Genomic DNA, 21348 nt, shown 5'->3' with positions numbered 1-21348 from the left:
TGTGGGGCTGGAACCCTGGCAGGGCTCAGGGTTCGCTTTCTTGTGACTTTCTGCCCCTCCTGCAGCCAAGGAGGCGCCTGTGTTGGCGCATACAAAGCGGGCTGGGAGGGTGGGCGTTGGGGACAGCGCGGAGCGGGGCTCGCGGAGGTAATGGCGCTGCGCGACGCGCGGAGCAGATGGCCCGGCCTGGCCTCGGCCAGACAATGATCGCTGCGGCCGGAGGTGTTGGCGCAGTTTGGGGCCTGGAGTTGTTAGTTTGTAAATCCCGAGAAAAAACATCTAAGCGATGAATTTGCGATGCTTCGGCAATGAACATCGGTTCTTGCTTTCACCGCTCTCCTGCCCTCCCCACCCTCTCCCCATCTTTTCCTGGAAAAATCTCACCAGTCCTAGTTCTCTACATCCCCGAATGAAATCCCGGGGAGAGAGGGAAGGCGAGGGAAATTCATTGTTACATAATGATGTGCAATTGCAATTGGCCAGCTGATTGCTGGGTAGAACCCAGGGCTGAGGCAGAGACCGAAAGAATCCTTGTAAACTCAAGATGTGTTTAGGGCTGGATTTGAGGGCGCGCTTTCGCTCTGGTTTCCTTCTTAGCTACGGACACCCCGGCTTCCTCTGGATGCACGAGGGCACACCCATCCGCAGGAGAGAGACGTGGAAACAAATGCACAGGGGAGGGGGCGTGTGCTCAGGAGGATTTTATAGGATGAACCAGGCTGTGCTAAAGAGAGGGTGGGTACTAGCTTTTTCTTGAAGGCCAAAGACCCAAGATCCCAAAGGGCCGGGCTCGGGGAGGAGGGAGTGGGTGGAGAGGACCCAACGTTACATGTTCCCAGCTCTGGAGGAAGGAGTCTGGGGAGAGGGGGTGGGGAGCAGGTTTGCCACAAGCCTCAAATAATTTGTTGTCTTCGTGAATGAAAAAGACAGTTTGGTTTTGACAGTGTGGGGAGAAAAATTTAGAAAGCAAACAATCAAGACCTTTTTTTTTTTTTTTCCCCAAAGAGCGCCCCCTCTACCCTTAAAAAAATCTGGTTACATTATCTTAGGACCTATAGTATGGTTTCCCTCCTTCCATCATCACGGCCAGCATCTTATGTAAGAAGCCTTCTGGAAGGGACTCGAGTGGACGGGGCGGTGATGTCTCATTTTTTTCTTAGCATGATGTTGGCTCGGGGATTCGCAGTGATGGCCGGGACAGGTACCGCAGTGACTAAGGGCTTCTCCCCTGCCTTCCAGGCGACGTTTATCCTGTCACAGCTGGGTAATGGGGGAAAAGGGGGAGATCATCGTGGGCAGAGAAAAGTCCGCTGGATCAGGCGACCTGGGGCAAGTGGCTTAACGTCTCAGCCTCAGTTTCCTTATGTGTCATGGGAATAAGAATCTGGCCCCACCCACCCCTTAAATTTGTTTTGAGGCTTTTGTGACTTAAGGTACCTGACAGGAATTTTGTAAAGGTCTTACACAAGTGCAGGAATTGTTGACTGTTTATTCCCATTTGACTTCCCAAAGTCTGTAATAGGATGATGCACCCTACAGTGTATAAAATTAAAATGATCTCACTGTTTTTCATTATGTTAGAGAAAAAAATAAATACTGTCTATACCCGGCTGTGTGTGCATTTATGTGTAACAGTATCTTTTTTCCCTAGGTGTCTAGCAGCTTATATGTTTATTCTCATTTTTATTTATTCTCCCCCCCCCATATATTTTTTAAAGATTTGCTATAATTTTCTGGTTTTGGTGGGTGCTAAATATAAATCGCATATTGGTTTGTAACTGAATTTTAAGGTAACCGTTATCAAAATGAATGTCATCCTCTGACGTATTTTGCATATTGAAACGGTGGCCTGTCGTTCAACTTGTTCCCCACCTGGGGATACAGCAGGTGCATGTCTACTGAACACAGGACATTAATATCCCATTCCATCCACAGCATTTGGGATAGAGAGGAGTCACAGTGTACCAGTTCTGTTGCATTCCTGGCCCTTACATGCTGCTTGTCATATATAATTTTTTGCAACCTTTAAAATACAAGCGCATCAACAATGTAGATTTTGGAACTTGCCATCTCATCTAATCACAAAATTTTACATTTTTCTTAACAGCCTAGTAGTTAAAGTGGTGTATATTTGAAGTGTTCACTCCCCCTTTGTTACAATCGATGTGATTCACCCCAAAGATAAAAAGCAAATATAAAGAATGTATTGTAATGAAACTTTGCAGTGGTTGAGCGAAGTGTGTTTGTGTAGAGTATCCCATGACAACAGACTTGGTTAATTTTTCCCTACACAAACCATGCCAAGAATTGACTTCCTTACATGTGGGTGTATTTATTTTTAATGAAATTTAGCCTAAAGCCATTTAAAAAATATTGTCTTCTTTATCTGAAACGTTTACACTGTTCTTTAAAGAGAGTTTGGTAAGCATTCTTTCATTTTCTCTCTATTTCAGTGGAGAGAGATAGTTTTTGTTTTGTTTTGTTTTGTCTTTAAACCTAGAATAAGCTTTGAACTTTTGCCAGTATGTTCTGACTCATCAAGTGATGAATAGGTTGTCACATCAGGTTCACCTTTGTCACTGAACCTTTTCAGAGTTGGCTCATTTTGAGCATCTCTTTTGAATGCCGAAAAATGTGTCCTTAGCTCATTGTCTTGGCACTGATGTTCCTCATAGGTCCTGCCTGACCTTATTACTTCTTTGTTTCAGAGTGATCGTCTTCTGATCAAAGGAGGTAAAATTGTTAATGATGACCAGTCGTTCTATGCAGACATATACATGGAAGATGGGTTGATCAAGTAAGTGTCACTCATTATAGAGACGAATTTGTCTACCTTCCAGTATTCCCAGACATGACCTACAGTTCACACACATGACATCAAACTTGAGTGACTTCACACACTGCCTCACTTAGGATATGTTTAAGCTTATTTTGATTGGTGGCAACTAGTGAATTTGAAAACTCAGATTTAGGGAATTCAAAGGCACAATTAAATGCACACCCATTTCCTTATGTGTTATGTAATTGACTATTTTAACTGAGGTGACACAATATCTTCTTGTTGCCAGTTTAAATTCTTGGTTTATGATCTATTGAGTATATTAAAGGTTTTCCTAGAATATAGTTGTTTGGGTAGATTGCCCAATCTAAGGCATAAACTTGGCATCCAGCCTCTTCTATCTAGATAACACATCTGCTGTCTTAATTAAGCATCCAAGTTGCTGAGGCCAAAGGACACCAAATGAATTACCAAGTAACAGACAAAGTACTGCCTCATCCTTAGGGAATTTTAGGTTTCATTCTTTAAGTGGCAACAAACGCAAATAAGAGTGCCCTTGTGTTTATTGTGTATTGTGTTACAAAAGAGAAACAACAGAGGGTTAAGTGAGCTGAGTACACACCAGTATCTTCCTGCCTTCCTGACTGGGAGCACTCACAGGGCCCTGGGAGAAATAGCACATCTGTTTAAAGACAAACACTGTAGCAAATGACATCTTTTAAATAAGCAGCATTCATCAAGGCTAGCAGCAAACCAGTCTGGAGGAGTGGAAAACTGGAGTGGATGGGTCTGTTGCCTGGAAACTCACGCCCTGATTTATGAACCTAAACTAGATTTTAACATTTCCACATTTAATGTTTTCTCCATGTGTGTTTGTGACATTCTCTGCTGAGGCTCTCAAATACCATGACTTTCATGTTCCGTCCCCCCCCCCCCAATTAGAAGCCAGCCTGATACTGGCCTAGAAGTGAGCATGCCTGTATGCTATTTTTAGTCCACGCTAATTTGTTTTAGAACTTTTATCAACTCCTTGATTACTTTTTCCTTCTGAAAAAAGCTGCTGGAAAGATGTAGCAAAAGTGATTTTTGAAAATTGGAAATGAATCCATGACCCTCAACGGAATATTTTTCCGTCCTTAGTATCTGAGTTGCTGAGCACATGCTTCCAGATTTTTAAATAGTTGTAATCACAACGTTCACTTCTCTTTTTTCTTTTTCTTTTCCTTTTTCCTTTTCTTTCTCTTTCTTTTTCTTTTTCCTTTTCTTCTTTCTTTCTTTTTCTTTTTCCCTTTCTTTTTCCTTTTCCTTTTTCCTTTTCTTTCTCTCTCTTTCTTTTTCTTGGCTTTGTTCTACCACTGTCTTTCTACTACTGTTTTCTCAGTGTGGAAAATAAATGTAAAGTGCAACCAGGTCTGGAGAAAATTGCTATACAATTGAATTAGTTACGGAGAAAGTGTTGTGGCATTTTAGGTAAATGTCTTGGGGGCCTTGTAATCATTTGATCTTAAGGGTTTTCTGGCAACTAAACCTCTTCCATCAGCATGTCCTGGTGCTTTATTTAAATTTTGTTTTGTAGTATGTTCTGCCTCTTGGTTGGGGTAGGGACTGGGGAGTGCACATATTAGGAATATTAATAATAATCCAAAAAGTCTACAGAACCTAGGGAAGGATAGTTTATGGCTTTGTGAAATGTTTGTCAGAACCCATTTGACTCAGGAGTGGTTCATTTATAACTGTTATCACCTGTCCTGTTTACTTAGGCAAATAGGGGAAAACCTGATTGTGCCAGGAGGGGTGAAGACCATCGAAGCCCATTCTAGGATGGTGATCCCCGGAGGGATTGATGTCCATACCCGCTTCCAGATGCCTGACCAAGGAATGACCTCTGCTGATGACTTCTTTCAAGGCACCAAGGCCGCCCTGGCTGGGGGAACCACCATGATCAGTAAGATAGCTTAAAAATAATCATCTCAGAGCTTGGGCACCGTTATCATTTGAAAATGCGTCTGTGTTGTTTCGATTCTTTCCTTCTAATAGTTGCTGGACTGAGCAGTGGATTGCTTTACCACATAAGGGGAAGGGGGCGGGCCAGCCATTTGTCTTGTTTCCTTGTCCTCGTTTTCCGTCCAACTCTGACGTGTCCATTTGAACTTGAGAATACGGTGCTAGAGAACTGGGGTAGGATAAAAGGAACGGCCTCTTGCTTTCTCGGCTTGAACTTTTGTCTTCCTGGCTCTGAAAATGTGATTTGATGGTGGTTTTGCTTTAAACACATTGCATTTGGGGTCATCGTCAGAGCTGTCCGTTTTGAGCCTTTGCTCATAAGTATTTGATTTTGGCTTTTAAACAGTTCCTGAGACTGCATCTTCTTGGAGTGACGGCGGGGTGCTTCAAATGAAGTGTGGAAGCAGGAACCTGTATTCGTTCCACTGCTAAGAAAATCAAGTGGGGGGAATATTTCCTGGCCTGGGCTTGACGTAAATGGAATTGGGCAGCCCTCCTTCGAGAGCGACCCACAGATATTGTTAATTGTCATTTATGTGGGAAAATTGCTGCCACCCAACAGCAGATGTCCTTCGTGCATTGCTCCAAGGAATTTGTGCTTTTTGTTCGGCAAAATCTGAAGTATATTTCCTGGAGTCATAGCATGCGTGTTCAAAGTTAGCTTGTATAAGGTCGGCTTCCAATGTGCCTAATGATGCCCCTGTGACAGATACTATTTTGGTTTTGAAGAGGGGGGTAAGCTCCACCATGGCCCATCAGACACATATGTAAAAAAAACAAACAAACCAAAAACCATTTATCCAAGAGCGAAAGGAAATATATAATCCATCTTCAAAACTTACAGTTCAGTTCAGGAGAGGGTCAAAGTAGAAAGAACTTAGCTATTTTATGCTTTAGAAAAACCTATGTTACTGCTTATTTTTCAGAACGATGGTCTTTTTTCCTTGTGACTTCACAGTCTGTCTCTCAGCTTCCTTTCTTCTATTCTGCCACTTGGGCGAACATTGCCCTGCTGTCCCCTCCTAGTCTGAGCGCCCCTACGTTTTAAATTGCACTTTCTTGGTCTTTTCTCTCAGTCCTGGTCTTCAGAGTGTCTCAAGAATCAGCGACCACTGTCTTCTGGTTCAGCTTTCTAATCATAGAGCCTGCAGGTTGAAGCCTTATTACTTCGCTCTTGCTGCGCACCTCACCTTCTAACCTAGTGGGAGCCATTCTCAAGGGCGTGGAGGGCGGGGATCCTCCACCCACAGCTCAGTGCCCTGACCTACTGGAAGAGGCTGCCATTTTGTCAGTCGTGTCTGCTAGGACTCAGCTGGCACCAGTGGGCCTGGCTGCCCCTTCTCCAGGGCCAGCTGCAGAGCCACATGGGAGCTTCGAGAAGCACCGACTGCTTGGGTGACAGCCTGCAAGGCCAAGTCAAGGCTATAATCTGCCTCTGTTTGAGTTCATATGAGGTCCTTGTGGGCCCCCGCGTTGCTCACCGGGTATTAATAAGCCACAAATAATCTTTCCCAAGTGAGTGGTCAGTGCTGTCTCTCAGTGGAGGGATTGCTGGGTGGGAGCCCCCTGTGGTGAAAATGCCGCCAACCAGGAGTCTGCCGTTGTGGTCTCCCTCCGGCACTGACTCGCTGTGCGACTGTGGGCAGGTCCCCTCACTTCGTGGGCCTGCTCATCTGCACGATGAAGGATCTGCACGAGCTGACCCTGCATGTCCCTTTCAGCCCCCACATTTGGTGACTCACCGAGCTCAGAGACCGTTTGCCTGTGATCAAGGGCACTTCGCTCAGCAGATGCATAAAGCCCTGTCTTCTCTCAGACTTACTTGAAAGACCCCACCATTCTGTTTTCTCGTCTCCTACCTCCCTGAATGTGCCTTTCACTCCTTGCACTTGACCCATTCTTTGGCCCCCCCCATTCTGTGTCTTGTCCCTTCTCTGCTTTCACGCTGCACCCCCCCCCACCCCCCAGCTGCCTTCACCATGAGGGCATATGCCTTCCTGCCGATGCCCTTTCTTTTTGACCTTCTTCCTCAGCAGCAGTGGGCTTCCTTCCCTTCCTTCCAAGTGGGCTCCTGAGCAGGGACAAGGGACAGATCCACAAGGCCTGCACCTGGTCCGGGGGCCGGGAACAGTCAGCAGATGGCCTTATGGCAGATAAGGGTGAAGGAGAAGTCAGACTGCCTGCCCTACACATCTGGGCAGAATGTGATCATATTTCAGTGTAGGGTTTGTGATGCAGTAGTAAGGCTAAGAGGCTAAAAAGCAGAGGGATTTAATGAGCAAACCCCAAGGAAGAAAAGTAATCAGAGGTGGCAGGGATGTGGTCAGAATTGTCACACCCCAAACTCCACTGCTTTTAAAGCCCTGAGAAGAATATTAACTGCCCTTGCAAATAACCACCCGTGGTTACTGACCTCTATAGAATTCCCACTGGCCTGCCCTTCCCTCGGGAAGCAAGTGGGAATGATACAGATGAGGAAATCGGGATTTCTTCTGCTTGCTGGTGAACACATTTTGGCATTGCTTCAGAAAAGCACGCTTTACAGACACAGAGTTTTGCAAAGAGGGAGAGCTAGCTTAATGTGACTTGGTTGGTACCTACGGCCTGCTCCTTCAAGGAAATTGTAGCTTCCTCAAGGAGTTTTGAGGCCAAAAAAAAAAAAAAAAATGCTTAGGGCCCTGGAGGAGATTCAAGTGAAACTTGCAGAAGCAAGCCCTTGAAGTAACCGGTGCACCACTGCCCACACCCCTTCCTGCCATCTCTCTGAGTTTCTACAAGCCTGTCACCTGCACGTGCCCTTTGCAGTGCCCTTCCCAGGTCTGTCTGAAATGGCATGGCCCAAGGTGGAAAATGTAGCCGAGTAGTCCAAGTTTAAAAAGGGAGGTGACACGTCAGCAGCAGAAAATAATATTATTGCCATCCAACAGAGCCTCCCATTGAGAATGGCACAACGGGAGCTTTGTAAGGGGCCCCCAGTGCAGGGCAGACGGAACGCCCTTTGCCCTTTCCATCCAGTGGTGGGTGGGCGGAGCCTCCAGACAGGCCCTGCACGCGGCATCGAGACCAGCCGAGGGGTCACGGAGGTGGCAGAGTTGCTTCCTGGGGAAAATGCTACTGGGTTCCCGAGAGCGTTACGATCATCAGAGTTAAGACTCCAGCATCTTAACCAGAGAGAAGCAGATGGGAATGGTTACCTCCGTTTTATAGAGGGAAAGTCCGGGGCCAGAGAGAAGGGCATTACTTGCTGATGCTTATCCTGTGTGTTGGTGTTCGTGGCCGGTGTGGAAAACACATCTGCGGGGCTGGCTTCCCCACCTGCCAGCTGTGTGACTTAAAGCCTCAGTGGCCTCATCTGCAAAATGGGGAAAGTTGTTACACAGATTGACTTGGAGACATGAGAACAGTGCCTGGCCCATAGTAAGCACTCAGGTGGGGTTAAGTTACTTTTTTTTCCATCTGTATTAGGTGCCAGCAGCCTCTCATCTCTGTAGAGACCCCTTCCCGATCGCTACTTTTGTAAGAGAGCCAGAGAAAAGAGACTGCAGCTGCAGGAGGGCACAGGGGTTCCCCAAGCATGGCCGACAGGTTGTGGACCCTGGTGTCACCTGCATGCATTTCAGACATTCAGCTTCCTGGTCCCCACCCAACATATCTAAGCAGAGAGCCTGCTGGTGGGACCTGTGAACCTGTATTTGAATCCGGATTGTCACATGCACTTGAGCTGTTCGAAAGCATGGATCTCAGGGGTCCAGGCCAGATCTCTGGACTCCAGATGTCTAAGGACCAGGACCCACAGTGCAGGGAAAAGAGCCTGACTGTCATTTCTGCTAACCTGAACTTCAGGCTTTCCCTGGAGGGGTGGAGCCCCAGTGCAACACCCTGCACCGCAGAGATCAGGATGGGACTTGAGCACAGAGAAGGTGCAGGCCTGGAAGAGGCCTGTCTCTGAGCTCTGCACTGGTCACCTTCTAGATGGGGCTCCTTGGATGTGCCTCAGACACCTCTATCCGGCTGTCTCCAGGCATCCTTACCCTCGCCTCTCATTGTCCTGCCTCTCTTCTGGGGCCCAACCCCAGCGAGGGCCGCAGTCACAGTTATTCTGGCCTGAATTCACAAAGTCACCCTGTGCTGCGTTGAGTGAATTTTGTCTGTCCCTTATCTCTTGCATCCATTCCATCACTGCCACTAATTCATACCTTTGTTGTCTGTACTGGATGTGTGCCCCCGCCTTCGGAGGAGTCTCACTGCCTCCGGGATCCTGTCTCTGCAGGGATCCTGTCTCTGCAGTGTGCACATCTCCTTGCACCACGGGCACTTTCTCTGGCACAGCGATGATCATGCCCTCTCCCTCCCTTGCAGCCCTCAGGGGCTCCCTTTTGCCCAGAGGATGCAGCTCAAGCAGCAGAACGCTCCGTGCCGTGACCCAGTCCTGCTGCCCCAGTCTGGACCCAGATGTTGTCACGTTAGCCAGGGGATGCCCTTACCTTCTTCTCTTTGCCTCCGGGAATCTTTATTACTCTTCGAGGCCCAGCTAGGTGTCACCTCTGTCCCGGAGCCCCTGCTCAGCCCCCTTCCCTGTAATCTGTTGCTGCTTCTTTATGCCTTAGCAAACATGGGGTTTTTATCCCAGGGCCCTTATGACATCCATCATGTGTTATAATGTGATCAAGGCTCCTGCCTCTTTCATTTTGGTATTCCCCACCCACCCAGCAGAAGCACCTGAGGGGTGCTTCATTAATGCTTCCAATTGAATGAATGAGTGAATGATTGAATGAATGGGGATGCTAACAGCACTTGGTTTCCTGCTTCATCTGAGCCTGGTGCCAGAGGACTGAGAATCCTGGGGCCGGGTTAACATGTCTGATGTCCACTGTGGTCGTTTTGACCGAAGCAGCCGTCTCTTCAGTGGCGCCCCTGTGCCTGCTGCCCTAGCCCCACGGTCAGCCATTACGGCAGTTGGGGGAGGGAGGCAGGAGAGGAGAGATCGGGGTCCAGGCGATCAGGGACGGTCCCCCTTCCCCCTCCACCTGGATTGTTCTTTCAGGAGGAGGGGGGGTCGCATCTCATGTGGTCCTGCTGTGAGAGGGCTTGGCCGCAGCGCACAGGGTCAGGTCTGTCTGAGGAGTAGCCCTGAGCACTGTGGCAGACTCAGCGATCACTCCCCAACACCCCCTGGGCACGTCCCAGCATTTTCTGGAGAGTCTTGCCTGTGGAGGCAGGAGGCCTGACACGAAGGCGAAGTGGCTTCCCACGGCCCTGCTGGCCGGGCTTTCCTCAGGAGACGTGGCTCCGAGTGTCACTGTGGTACATCCACTGCTTGTCATTTTTTCATCCATGTGGCATTTGGGTTTGCTCCCTGCTTCTGATGAGTACACATGTGTGAACACACACACACTATAATATGAATTGTCTGTAATTGATACTTTGATTATTCCCTTTGCATCATTCATTTGACTCGGGTTAGAAAGTGTTTACAAAAAAGGCCGACCACATCAGACTAAAGTTTCAAAGTCCAGGACCGAAGTCGTGGCCACAGAATCGGCCCGTGGCCTGGCGATTAGAAAGCCACGTTAGCCGATGGGCTGTCAGCGCAGGCTCTTCCTGTCCGCTGCTTGCGTCTCCCCGGGCCCACGTGGGCGAGGTCACACATTTCGCCTAAGGACACGAGTGCCTCAGCAAGCGGACCCCATGGGACTGGGCCTGCCCAGGTGGGGGGCACGCGGATCGCAGCCACGAATGGCCGGATTGGAAGAATCCGTGTACTCCCTGCAGTATTTTGGGCCGATCACCTAATACCTGCTGCCGAGCAGAATGGGGGGAGGGAGTGGAACAGACGAAGCATCCTGAGAAGTAGCACAGCTCTTCCTGAAGGCCCGCACACACACTTTACTAAATGCCTTTCTTGTGGAGGAGGCCGTTGGGTCGGGCTCCACCAGCCAGCCTCATAGCCCTGTGGCGTTTCGGGTGAGGCCCCTCCAGAAGCAGGGACGTTCCTGTTTGGGGGCCTAGGCCCTATGCCATGGACATTGTGGCAGGTGTCAATCTACTCGGGGGTTCTTGCTGGCCTCTGGCTCTCGGAGCTGGCAGTTAAAATTTGGAAATCACCCCCGGCCACCTAGGGGGTGGGCCTTCGTCTTTTAGGAAGGCGTCCTATCCTCCCTGATGCAGTTCTGGCCCTGCCCGTGGGTGCTGTACGCAAGAGTTCAGGGCGTCTCAGTACCCGGATGCTCCCAGAGCCTACTCTCTGCCTTCCCCTAGAGCGGGATGTTTCGATTGTTGGGAACTTCCGGTCGGTCCTGTTGCCCACGATGACAGCTAGAGCCAGGCGTGGTAGGGGGGGCAGTGGGAATGTTGGGCCCCAGCAAGGTCTTCCCAGTCTTTGGATGTGAGGGACGGGCTTCAGTGGTCAGCATCCCGCAGTCTCGGGGTTCCATGTGGCTAAATAAGAGCCTGCAGGACACATACAAGCCCAAGGACACGCTTGCTCTGTGTTCTGGCTCGGGAAGCTGGGCAGAAACTTCCGGAGGGCACAGCTCGTGCCCTATCCCTTTGTTGACGGCCCCTGGCATGTGTGGAAGCTGCCCGATAAAGAGCTGAACGAGTCTGGGCCAAAACCTGGACCACATCCCTCCTTCTACCTTGATGGCTTAACATTGTTGTCCTGGGACCACTCTTCTCATGTGAAATCCTACATGGACGGCCCTCCCTCCTCCCTCCCCCGACCACCTGGCCGATAAGGCTGATGTGGGCAGAGCTGCTCTGGCTGGAACAGTGGGCTGGGGGAGAGCCCAGGCCCATGCTCCCCTTTCTCACTGTGCTCCCCACCTTGAGAGCCCCTCTGCCTCTGGGGAGTTCTAGTAGGGCTTGGGGGAGCCCAGCTGGGAAAGCACCCCATTCCATCCCTGCCTTCCCCACTGCTTCCACGCTAAGTCGTCGGGGGGGGGGGGGAAAGACATTTAGTAAGAAGGGACGTACCCACTCAGTCATTTAAGAAGACTAACCGCACTGTGAGTTTTGGGTGGTTTTGGGTAACGTGCCTCCTTCTGTTCAAGATGGGGACTGGGACAAAGTACCCGTGTCCCTTGGGTTTGCACTGGTTTGCTTTGCTTTTCACTAGAGCCCGTAATGGGTAAACACTCTTCTGTCCCCTGTGTGAAAAATTAGTGATACACAGTGTTTTACAGGGAAACATGACCGTCTTAGGGTGGCCAAGGTGTCCATTTTTTGTGGGGGTGGCTCGGTCAGTTAAGCATCTGACTTCGGCGCAGGACCCCGATCTCTCTCTCCTCTCTCTCTCCAAGGTGTCCGCATTTTCCTACCTACCATTCATAGTTCTGGCCCCAGATCACTGCTGGGCTTCTTTCTCCCTTTTTCCTCTTTGAGAAGCCATCCCTATTTCTCCTTGGAAAAATGATTATGTCTTTCCTTGGGTTTTGAGAGCTCTGCCTCTTTCTGCTCTTGTTGGGTGAAGCCATTTACCCAAATGCCTTGCTTTTAGTCCCTCTTAACTGCCACGGTAATGATAAAGGGGAATCACAGTGAGTAGAAATTAGAGTTCTTTCTGGTTAACCCACTGGGGAGGCAGCTTTCTTTGAATGTGACTAAATGTTCCCCTAATGATAGAGAGGATGCGGTGGGGGTTGGGTCTCTGTGGCTGAGGCTGCCTACACAGGGAAGGGAATTTTGTTTCTCTGAGCCAGGGCGGTAGTTCCACACCTCGATTGCACCCTAGAATCCCCTGGGGGAGTTTTCACAGGCTACAGAGACCAGAGCTTCTGACTTAATTGCTCTCGGTGGCCTGGGCATTAGTAGTTTTTAAAGCTTCCGGGTGATGGTCAAGGTTAAGAGCTATGGATCTGGGTGCCCGCTCCAACAGTTGGTTTCGGCTGAAACCGAATGAATGTCTGCCAGAGTTTTCTAAAAGCTAGAGGTGCCCTCTGCATTCTGTTCTCTTCTGTATCCTGTCCTCTTTTTTTTTTTTTTTTAAGTTTATTTACTTATTTTGAGAGCGAGGGAGAGAGCATGCATGAAAGTGGAGGAGGGCAGAAAGAGAGGGAGAGAGAACCCCAGGCAGGCTCCACACTGCAGATGTGGGCCTCGATCTCAAACCTCGAGATCATGACCTGAGCTGAAATCAAGAGTCAGATGCTCAATCGACTGAGCCACCCAGGCACCCCTGTATCCTGTCTTCTTTGTGAAGGGAGGGGGAGGAGGATTGCAGTGTCATGCCCTAGGGTGGGTGGATTCTGGTGGGTGCCCTCCAGAAGCTTATGCAACTGGGTGGTGCTCAGCTGGTGTCACCAAGAAGGGCCTCCTCCTTCAGTTGTTGTCCTTGGTGTCCTGGAAGGATTGTACTTGGCTAATGCCCTAACAGGGCACTGGTTAGGACTCGGAGGATGTGGGGCGGGAAGTGATGGGCAGGAATGAGGCCAAGGGGTGAATGGGGGGGGAGTACCAAAGGCAGAGTGGAGCTGGGATGTTGACTGCTGTCCCCAGCCCTGTGGGCCACCTGCTGTGCTAGTTTCCCTGAGAAAACCCTACTGTCTTTAGGTCAAATCAATAGTGTTTATGACCTAATCTCCCTCTAATGATAGGTCAGAACTGGAATCCTTCCTTGTGGGGAGACTGTGAGGGAAAAATCAAAAGAGCCTGATAATAACATAGAATCATAGACTCTTAAGGCAACCATTCGGATTTTCTGTCCCGGCCTCTGTCTCCCAGCTGGGGGAAATTTACAGGGCTTTGCTTCAGAGGGCAACACAACAGGGCAGGGGTGGGACAGCTCCAAGGAGCCCAAGATCTCGGTTTAGTTTCCCTTTCTAGCCCTTGTTGTTGCATGTGATCATGGGATACCTTAGTTCTAGATGGCAGTTTCCACGTCTATAATGTGGGGACAATGCAGCCCTGTTTTGTGGGGTTATGTGCAAAGTAAGTGAGATTGTTTGTGCCATAGTATTTGGAAATGGTTATCGGGACACTTTCGGCACATGTGTGAATCAGTGGATCTATCTATCTACGTGTTATCTGTCAGTCTGATCTCTATACCTGTCTGTCTTTCTGTCTCTTGTTTATCTCCTCTCTCATCTCTATATGCGATTTGTCATCATCTGTCTGTGTGTATATCCAGCTATCTAGTCTCCTATCGAGCATCTAGGTACATCTGTTATCTGTAATCCATCCTGCAATCTGATGTTTACCTACCTGTCCATCGGTTGGTCTGTCTGTTGATGAGCTGTTCATCTCTCCTCCAAGAGCGCAGTCACATCCCCGCTGATTCCAGGTGGGCTGTCTCCCTTCGCTGCCACTCGGTGAGTTCAAGGCTTGTTTTTATCTTCGAGCCTCTGAAGTGGAGTGTGTTCTGAACAGAGGAGGAAAAACAACTGTATATATATGTTTATATATAAGGAGCCCTCTAAAATGGCTTCTTGCACAAAAATGTGAAATTTTACTTTTCATTTCCCACCTCTCCAAATAGTTGCTGGAGGATTTGGGGCTTACATTTCTTGACAACACGCTCCGCCCCACAGATGTAAAACGATGTCACAAGGAAACAGCCCGTCAAGTCAATAGCTCTTGCTAGATTTGAATTTTCAGCCAAAACAGGACTTCAGACGAGGCCAGCTTTGTAATCGGTTGTTCCCGTGCTGGTGAACACCCGGGCCCCTCTGTTTCTCGAGGGGGATTCATTACAGTCTCTGCAAGGAGGTTCGCATTCCTTGCCGAACCTGCTCAAATCTCTCCCTTCGCACAGCTCACCGAGCTCCCCTTGCACAGCCTGGGGTCTTTCTTCTGGCAGCCTTGGTGACAAATTCCTCCCCAGTGGGTGTTTCACCTAAGGAGGGATTTAGTCATATGGGACGCAACACTCACAGAGCGTGGTGAGAGAGGCCGGGCAGAATGCTGAGCTCTCTCCTCTCTGCAGGCACGGTGAGTGACCCATTTGTGACATCAAATGAAGGGACCGTGTCAGACCCCTCAGAGATGAAAGCGCTGGTCCCTGATCCCTTTATTGGCCCGTCGTGGCAGAGACAGGTAGCTGCTGTTTCTTGGACCTGTACAACTCCTGCTTCTTCCTTTCAGCTGGGAGTCTTTCTTCTTATTCATTTATTTATTTCTTGCCCTGGTTCGTTAGCTGCAAAATCACGGGGGACAAAAAGCCAAACAAATCCGTAGTGGAGGCAAGAACAGAGTTCAGTTGGAAAGCTATGCCCTAGGGGGTGGACAGATATTTGGGGGACATGCTGTGCCTAGTGTCAGGGGTGGGGCCCAGGGCTTGGGATCAGGCATTGGGCTGATAGCTATCCCCAAGAAACAGAAAGATTTTGGTGTTCAAGCTTTATTTTGTTCTCTATCGTTGGATAGATTTAAAAGCATTTGATTTAAAAGCATTTTTTGTGGGGGGCGCCTGTGTGGCTCAGTCAGTTAAGTGTCCGACCTTGGCTCAGGTCATGATCTGGTGGTCCGTGAGTTCGAGCCCCGCGTCAGGCTCTGTGCTGACAGCTCGGAGCCTGGAACCTGCTTCAGATTCTGTGTCTCCCTCTCTCTCTGCCCCTAACCCACACGTATTCTGTCTCTGTCTCTCTCGAGAATAAACACTGAAAAAAAATTTAAAAGCATTTTTTCCTGTAATATAAAGGGGGGAAGTGATCAGATAGTGTGACCATCTCTCACTAAGCAGGAGGCCATGTCCGGGGCGGGGGGGGGGGGGGGGAAGACGCTCACCAAGAGGGTGGCAGGGGAGTATCTGACCATCCAACAGAAGCACTGGATTGATGACCTAGATTTCCCCCTGTGTCCCAGGGTGACTGGAAAGCAATCGAGAGGAGTAACCGATGCCAGGCGTTCACGCGCGGAACTTTCCTGCTTCTGGGAGGCCCAGGAGCTCTTTTCCATGCTGGACCAGATTGTGCTGAGTCCTGTCACGCAAGCTGCTTCAAAGATCTTCTTGCCCTTGCCTGGGCCCCGTCTTTCCTCATTTCTCTGACTCGCTTTGGCATGGCCCTCCACGAGGCTCAGCGGGCTGTGTTCTTCGCAAGTCCGATCGGGAAACACCTCAGGCAGATGGCAGTGTTTGAGGAGCAGCAGAGACAGGGAGGAAAGTCAGACGGCTGTGCAGGGCTGGGATTGCTGCTCTGTACATTGTTGTTTCCTGCACGGAGATAATCCGAGGAGACGCATGAGGTGTAACGGAAAGAATTTGAGGCCCCGGCTTCTTGACGACACATCTTCACGGAGCTAGGAATCAGGAGACCTTCGTTCTGGTGTTTGCTGCTTGTTTATTCGCTCGGGCAGGGTGTCCCTTATTTCTGTCTTGGTGTTGTCAGTTGCCGGAGGGGCCTGGGTCGGACTTTCCTGCCTAAGAGGGTTGCAGTGAGGAATCGGTGACGCTGCACAAGTGGCACCCAATGTGGGCAGGTTGTGTGTGAGGGCGAGTGGGCCCCACGGCCCAGTTTTGCTCCTGGCAGTGAGAACTTTTTTTTCCTTTGACGATGTATTCATGTTTGAGAGGCAGAGAGAGATAGAGCGTGAGTGGGGGAGGGACAGAGAAAGAGGAAGACACAGAATCCGAAGCAGGCTCTGGGATCTGGGCTGTCGGCACAGAGCCCGACGCGGGGCTCGAACCCACGGACCGCAGGATTGCGACCTGAGCTGAAGTTGGACGCTCAACCGATTGAGCCACCCAGGCGCCCTGACGGTTAAAACGTTTCATTTTGACACCTGGAGACTGAGGTATTTGAAGGGGGTACGTTTGCTTTGTAGTGATTGACTTCAGCAACCACCTTACTTTTCATCATACACCCGTCCGTCTTCGTTCATGGAGATTCAGTCAAGATGGTCAGTGTAGCTCCAAAATGGTATTTCTTTGGACATGATGATGGCACATCCTCCCTACCCCCTGAATGTCTTTTCTAGCTCTGTTATTGGAGACTTCTCCCCTGGCCCCAGGAGAGCATAGTTTTCCATCTTAGTTTGGAAAAGGAGAATTTGCTTTGCTGAATTTTGCTGCGTTTTAAGACACCTGATCGTTTCCTCTCCTATATTCTAGAAACAGACCCACGTGTTTATTGGAAAACGGTACTTTTCAATCACGGTTGGCTCAAAGGGCAGGTTAACATTTTGACATTAAAATCGTAGTTGCTGGGGGATGAATGGTAGTCCAACACCTGATTGCAAGCTCCAGGTGAGGGCTGTGTCTGAGACTTAGCAATTGGTTTTTTTTTAATGGTTTATTATTATTATTATTATTTATTTTTGAGAGAGAGAGAGAGAGAGAGACAGTGTGAGCAGGGAAGGGACAGAGAGAGAGGGAGACACAGAATCCAAAGCAGTCCAGAGACTCTCAGCTGTCAGCACAGAGCCCAATACGGGGCTCGAACTCATGAACTGCAAGATCATGACCTGAGCTGAGGTTGGACGCCTCATTGACTGAGCCACCCAGGCGCCCCTTAGAGATTGTTTATTGCTGTCTCTTCGTGTTGCCGCAGGGAAACCAAAGCCCGGGAGGGGGTGTGTCCTTGTGGGCGGGACTGAGATGATTCCTGTGACCTCTGTCCCATGGTGCATGTTTATATCTGTATTCGTGTGTCTTGTGTGCATTTTAGTTCGCTACCAACAGTGAGTGCAGGTGGAAGTTCACCCAGTCTTCTGACGAAGAGAATCTTTTCTACCGTGCAAAGCTCATCTCCAGGAAAAAGCTTACTTTCCGGAGACTAACTGAAGAAGGTGTTATTCCTGTTTGCAGTGAAGTGTAGGTTTTCATTAAATGGCAAGGCCTCCTAGTGAAAGACAGACTGGAAAAGCTGATAAATAAAAAAGAAATAGATTCTCTGTCTGTGGGGAGATGGAAAGTTTTTATTCAACTGTATTTCTGCTGCCTTTGGCTTGAGCGAATAGGCATATGACTTTTCTGTCTTCGTTCTGAGAGTCAGATGATCCAGAAACCACGTTCTGCACAACATTTCTGTTTCTATGACATAAATCCCTTATTTCCATTGTCTCCTTGCCAATTAAAGGTGGCCTCTAGCAACCGATGGGTTTTCCATCCAGGATTGTGCCAGAAAACATTATTTTCTTGATTGGGTTCCCTCCTCATGGATTGGTTTGACCCTGGCTTTTTCCGCATTCTCTTTGTCTCGAAGGCAATTTGCAAAAAAAAAAAAAAAAAAAGAACTGCCTATCCGTTCTGCTTCCCCCTAGGAGAAAAGATGCTAGGTAATAGTCTCATTAGTTCAAGCTTGCTTTATTCATTAATTAACTAATCCATTCGTTATTTATGTGTGTATGCGCATGTTGGCTTACACAAACTATACTGACTCGTTAAAAAAAAAACAAATAAGTTACATGCCATAAAACTTAGTCTTTTAAGGTGTACAATTCAGTGGTTTTCAGTGTATTCATAGAATTGTGGAGCCATCACTCCCGCCTGAAGTCAGAACATTCTCACCTCCCCGAAAGGAACCACAGAGCAGTTAGCAGCTATGCCCCACCCCCAGCTCATTCCATATACTCAGCTACTCTCTGTCTCTGTGGATTCGGGCGTTTCGTATAAATGGGATCGTGTAATATGTGGCCTCTTGTGTCTGGCTTCTTTCGTTTAGCCCGATGTTTTCAGGGCTCATGCGTGTTGTGGCATGGATCGGCACTTCATTCTCTTTTATGGCCGAATAATAATAGTGTATTGTATGGATATACCACATTTTGCTTACCCATTGACCACTTGACGGCATTTGGGTTGTTTCTACTCTGCGGCTGTTGCGAAATGAATAATGTTCTTTGGTGGACACGTTTTTGTGTGCACATATGTTTTCATTTGCCTTGGGTGTATATCCAGCAGATGGGTTGCTGGGGTTTATGCTAATTCTATCTTTCACTTTCAGGGGACCTGCCAAACTTCTACAGCGGCACCATTTTCCTTTCCCACCAGCAGTGTAGGAAGGCTCCGGTTTCTCCATATCCTTGCCAGTGCTCGTTACTGTCCGTTGTTTTGGTCACAGCCACCGGGGTGGGGAGTGAGGTCGTAGGTCATTGTGGTTTGACTTTAGGCTTTATTTTAAGGCCGGTCCGCTTGCTCACTGACCCTTAGTCACGCTTATCTTGATCCGTGATGTGAGAACTTGGTTTTGAGTGTGTTTTCCTAGCCTTGCAGAGGGGCATCTGATGTGACAAGTGTAGGAATGCTCATCGAGATGAGACAGGTAACGGAAATCACGTATACAACAGAAAAGCAGCCCTGCCACCCAACGGCCTCTGAAATTCTCTCTTTGGGGTTCACTGGCCTGGCTGGCTGCAGTGACTGCCTCTGCCCCCTCCACATTGGCTCTTATCTCACCCTTTGGCCCAGAGTGAGTCCTGTTTTGCTGCCTTTTTGACCATCCTTCATTCTGCTTTATGGTGGGGTGGGCAGGTAAACTACCCCGTGCCAGGGAGGGAACCTGGCAGAGGCTCCTAAGCCCGCCAGGCCCGGGGAAACCTGGGAATCTCCCAGGCCAGTCCATTCCTGCCTCGGATGGGCATCCCCCCTCTCCATAGGCTAGATTAAGATAGTTTACCTTCTGCATTTACAGTCACAGAGCCCTTTACGCACAGCTGCTCTCCCCTGGGACCCTCCTTTTCACAATCTGTAAGACGGGGTGGGAAACGCCCGCGCCCCCAGCCCTTCCCCGGCATTTCCCATGAGAAAGCTGCAGAGTAGAGAGGTTAAGTGACTTGCCCAAGGCCACCCAACTAATACAAGGCAGGATGCAGGCTCGTCCTGGTGGGATGTTGCCCGCCTCTGTCATCGGGCGAGGGGACATCAGGCGTGTGAACGTGGTTTCAGTGCGCGCGCTGGATTTGGGGCGGCTCCCTCATCGCTCTCTGGATGTTTCTGACGTAGTATCAACGAGCACCTGCTCCATCTGAGAACTGATGGTATTGTGCTCGACTGCGGAGGCCGCGATTGATGTGGGCTGGCGGAGAGCGATAACGAGAAGGATGTGGTCACTTTCTCAGTGCCGTCGCAGCTATTGCTTTGTTTAAACAAAGTTAATGAGCGCCGTGGTTTCCACTGCTAAGAAAACCCTGTTCATTCATCCGTTCAGCTGATGTTCATTCTGCTGCGCGGTAGGTACTGGTCTCAGCATTCAGACTGCAGACAGGGTTCCCATTCTCCAAGAACTCGCAGGCCATCGGGGAGACCAACAAATAAAAGCTTAACAATATAATGTGGTAGTCCCTACACTAAGGTTCAGGGGGCAGCTGAGAAGAAGACATCTTTAAAATCTGCCTGAGAGGGTCAGGGGGAGACTTTCGCCGAGGCTTGAAGGCAGACCAGGATTTTGTCCTGGAGTCCGATTGTGGGGTGGGCAGCAGGAGGAGGTGTCCAGCCAAAAGCGAGGCATGCATGACCGCATCGAGGCACGTGGGAGCTGGTGAGTAAGAGTCTGGCACCCTTTAGAATTTACAAGTGTACCAGTATTGCTGGGTATTAAAAAAAAGTTCCAGCAGGAAGGACATGGGGGGAGTCTAGAAGGAAGGGGAGTGGGGAGGGGAGGCTGGTGGGGAGGGGTGTCGTGTGAGAGCAGCCTGTTGGGGCAGGAGTGCTGCCACTGATCTTTGAGGCCGGAGGGGAGCCGCTGCCCCCTGTTTTTTCCAGACTCCGTTCCCTTCCAGTTTGCCTCAAAACCCAACCAAGTCCCGTCCCAGGCAATGCTGAGGGACTGCGGGTGGTGGAGAGTCAGTTCCTCGAGGGCAGGACCGGGGCACTGATGGGAAACCCTTGTTGTGCGAGGGTAGGTCTTCAGGAGTTGCTGCCTTAGGGGCAGGGCATGGCCTAAGGGAGGTGTGATGCAGGGATAGACTCTGGGTTTGGCCACCTGGTGTTTGAGTTCTGCCTTCACTGCATACCAGCTGAGCAAGTACTTTTTACGTCCCTGAGCCACAGTTTTCTTTCTCTAGCCTTTCTTCCTTCTTTTTTAATTTATTCTTTTAAATTTCCCTAAGACATACGTAGCTTAAGGTTTACCATTTTGACCATTTAAAAAAACCTTTTTTTTTAACGTTTATTTATTTTTGAGAGAGCGAGACAGTGTGAGCAGGGGAGAGGCAGAGAAAGAGGGAGACACAGAATCTGAAGCAGGTTCCAGGCTCTGAGCTGTCAGCACAGAGCCCGACGCGGGGCTCAAACTCACGAACCGTGAGATCATGACCTGAGCTGAAGCCGGACGTTCAGCCGACTAAGCCACCCAGGCGCCCCCATTTTGACCATTTTTAACAAATTTTATTTCACATAGAGAGAGAGAGGGAGAGAGAGGGGGGTGAGTGAGGGGCAGAGGGGGAGAGAGAGAATCCCAAGCAGGATCCACGCTCAGCAGGGCTCGATCCCACGATCCTGGGATAGTGACCTGAGCCGAAACCGAGAGTTGGACACTCAACCGCCGGAACCACTCAGGCGCTCCCATTTTGGCCATTTTTTTTTTTTTTAAGTTTATTTATTTTTGGGACAGAGAGAGACAGAGCATGAACGGGGGAGGGGCAGAGAGAGAGGGAGACACAGAATCGGAAACAGGCTCCAGGCTCTGAGCCGT

General features: G+C 49.4%; 1 protein-coding gene across 1 annotated transcript in view; it reads left to right on the top strand.

The window, feature by feature from the left end:
* The window catches only part of DPYSL2 (dihydropyrimidinase like 2), a 130353-nt gene that overhangs the window by 61278 nt on the left and 47727 nt on the right, over positions 1 to 21348 (top strand). The window contains 2 exon segments of the mRNA XM_030312341.1: positions 2709 to 2797; positions 4540 to 4724. Of these exon segments, the coding sequence (XP_030168201.1) occupies positions 2709 to 2797; positions 4540 to 4724 (274 nt within the window).

Source organism: Lynx canadensis, chromosome B1 (assembly GCF_007474595.2).
Source record: "Lynx canadensis isolate LIC74 chromosome B1, mLynCan4.pri.v2, whole genome shotgun sequence".
Classification (NCBI taxonomy): domain Eukaryota; kingdom Metazoa; phylum Chordata; class Mammalia; order Carnivora; family Felidae; genus Lynx; species Lynx canadensis.
Note: the sequence above shows the minus strand (reverse complement) of the source record. Positions and strands in the feature narration are given on the sequence as shown.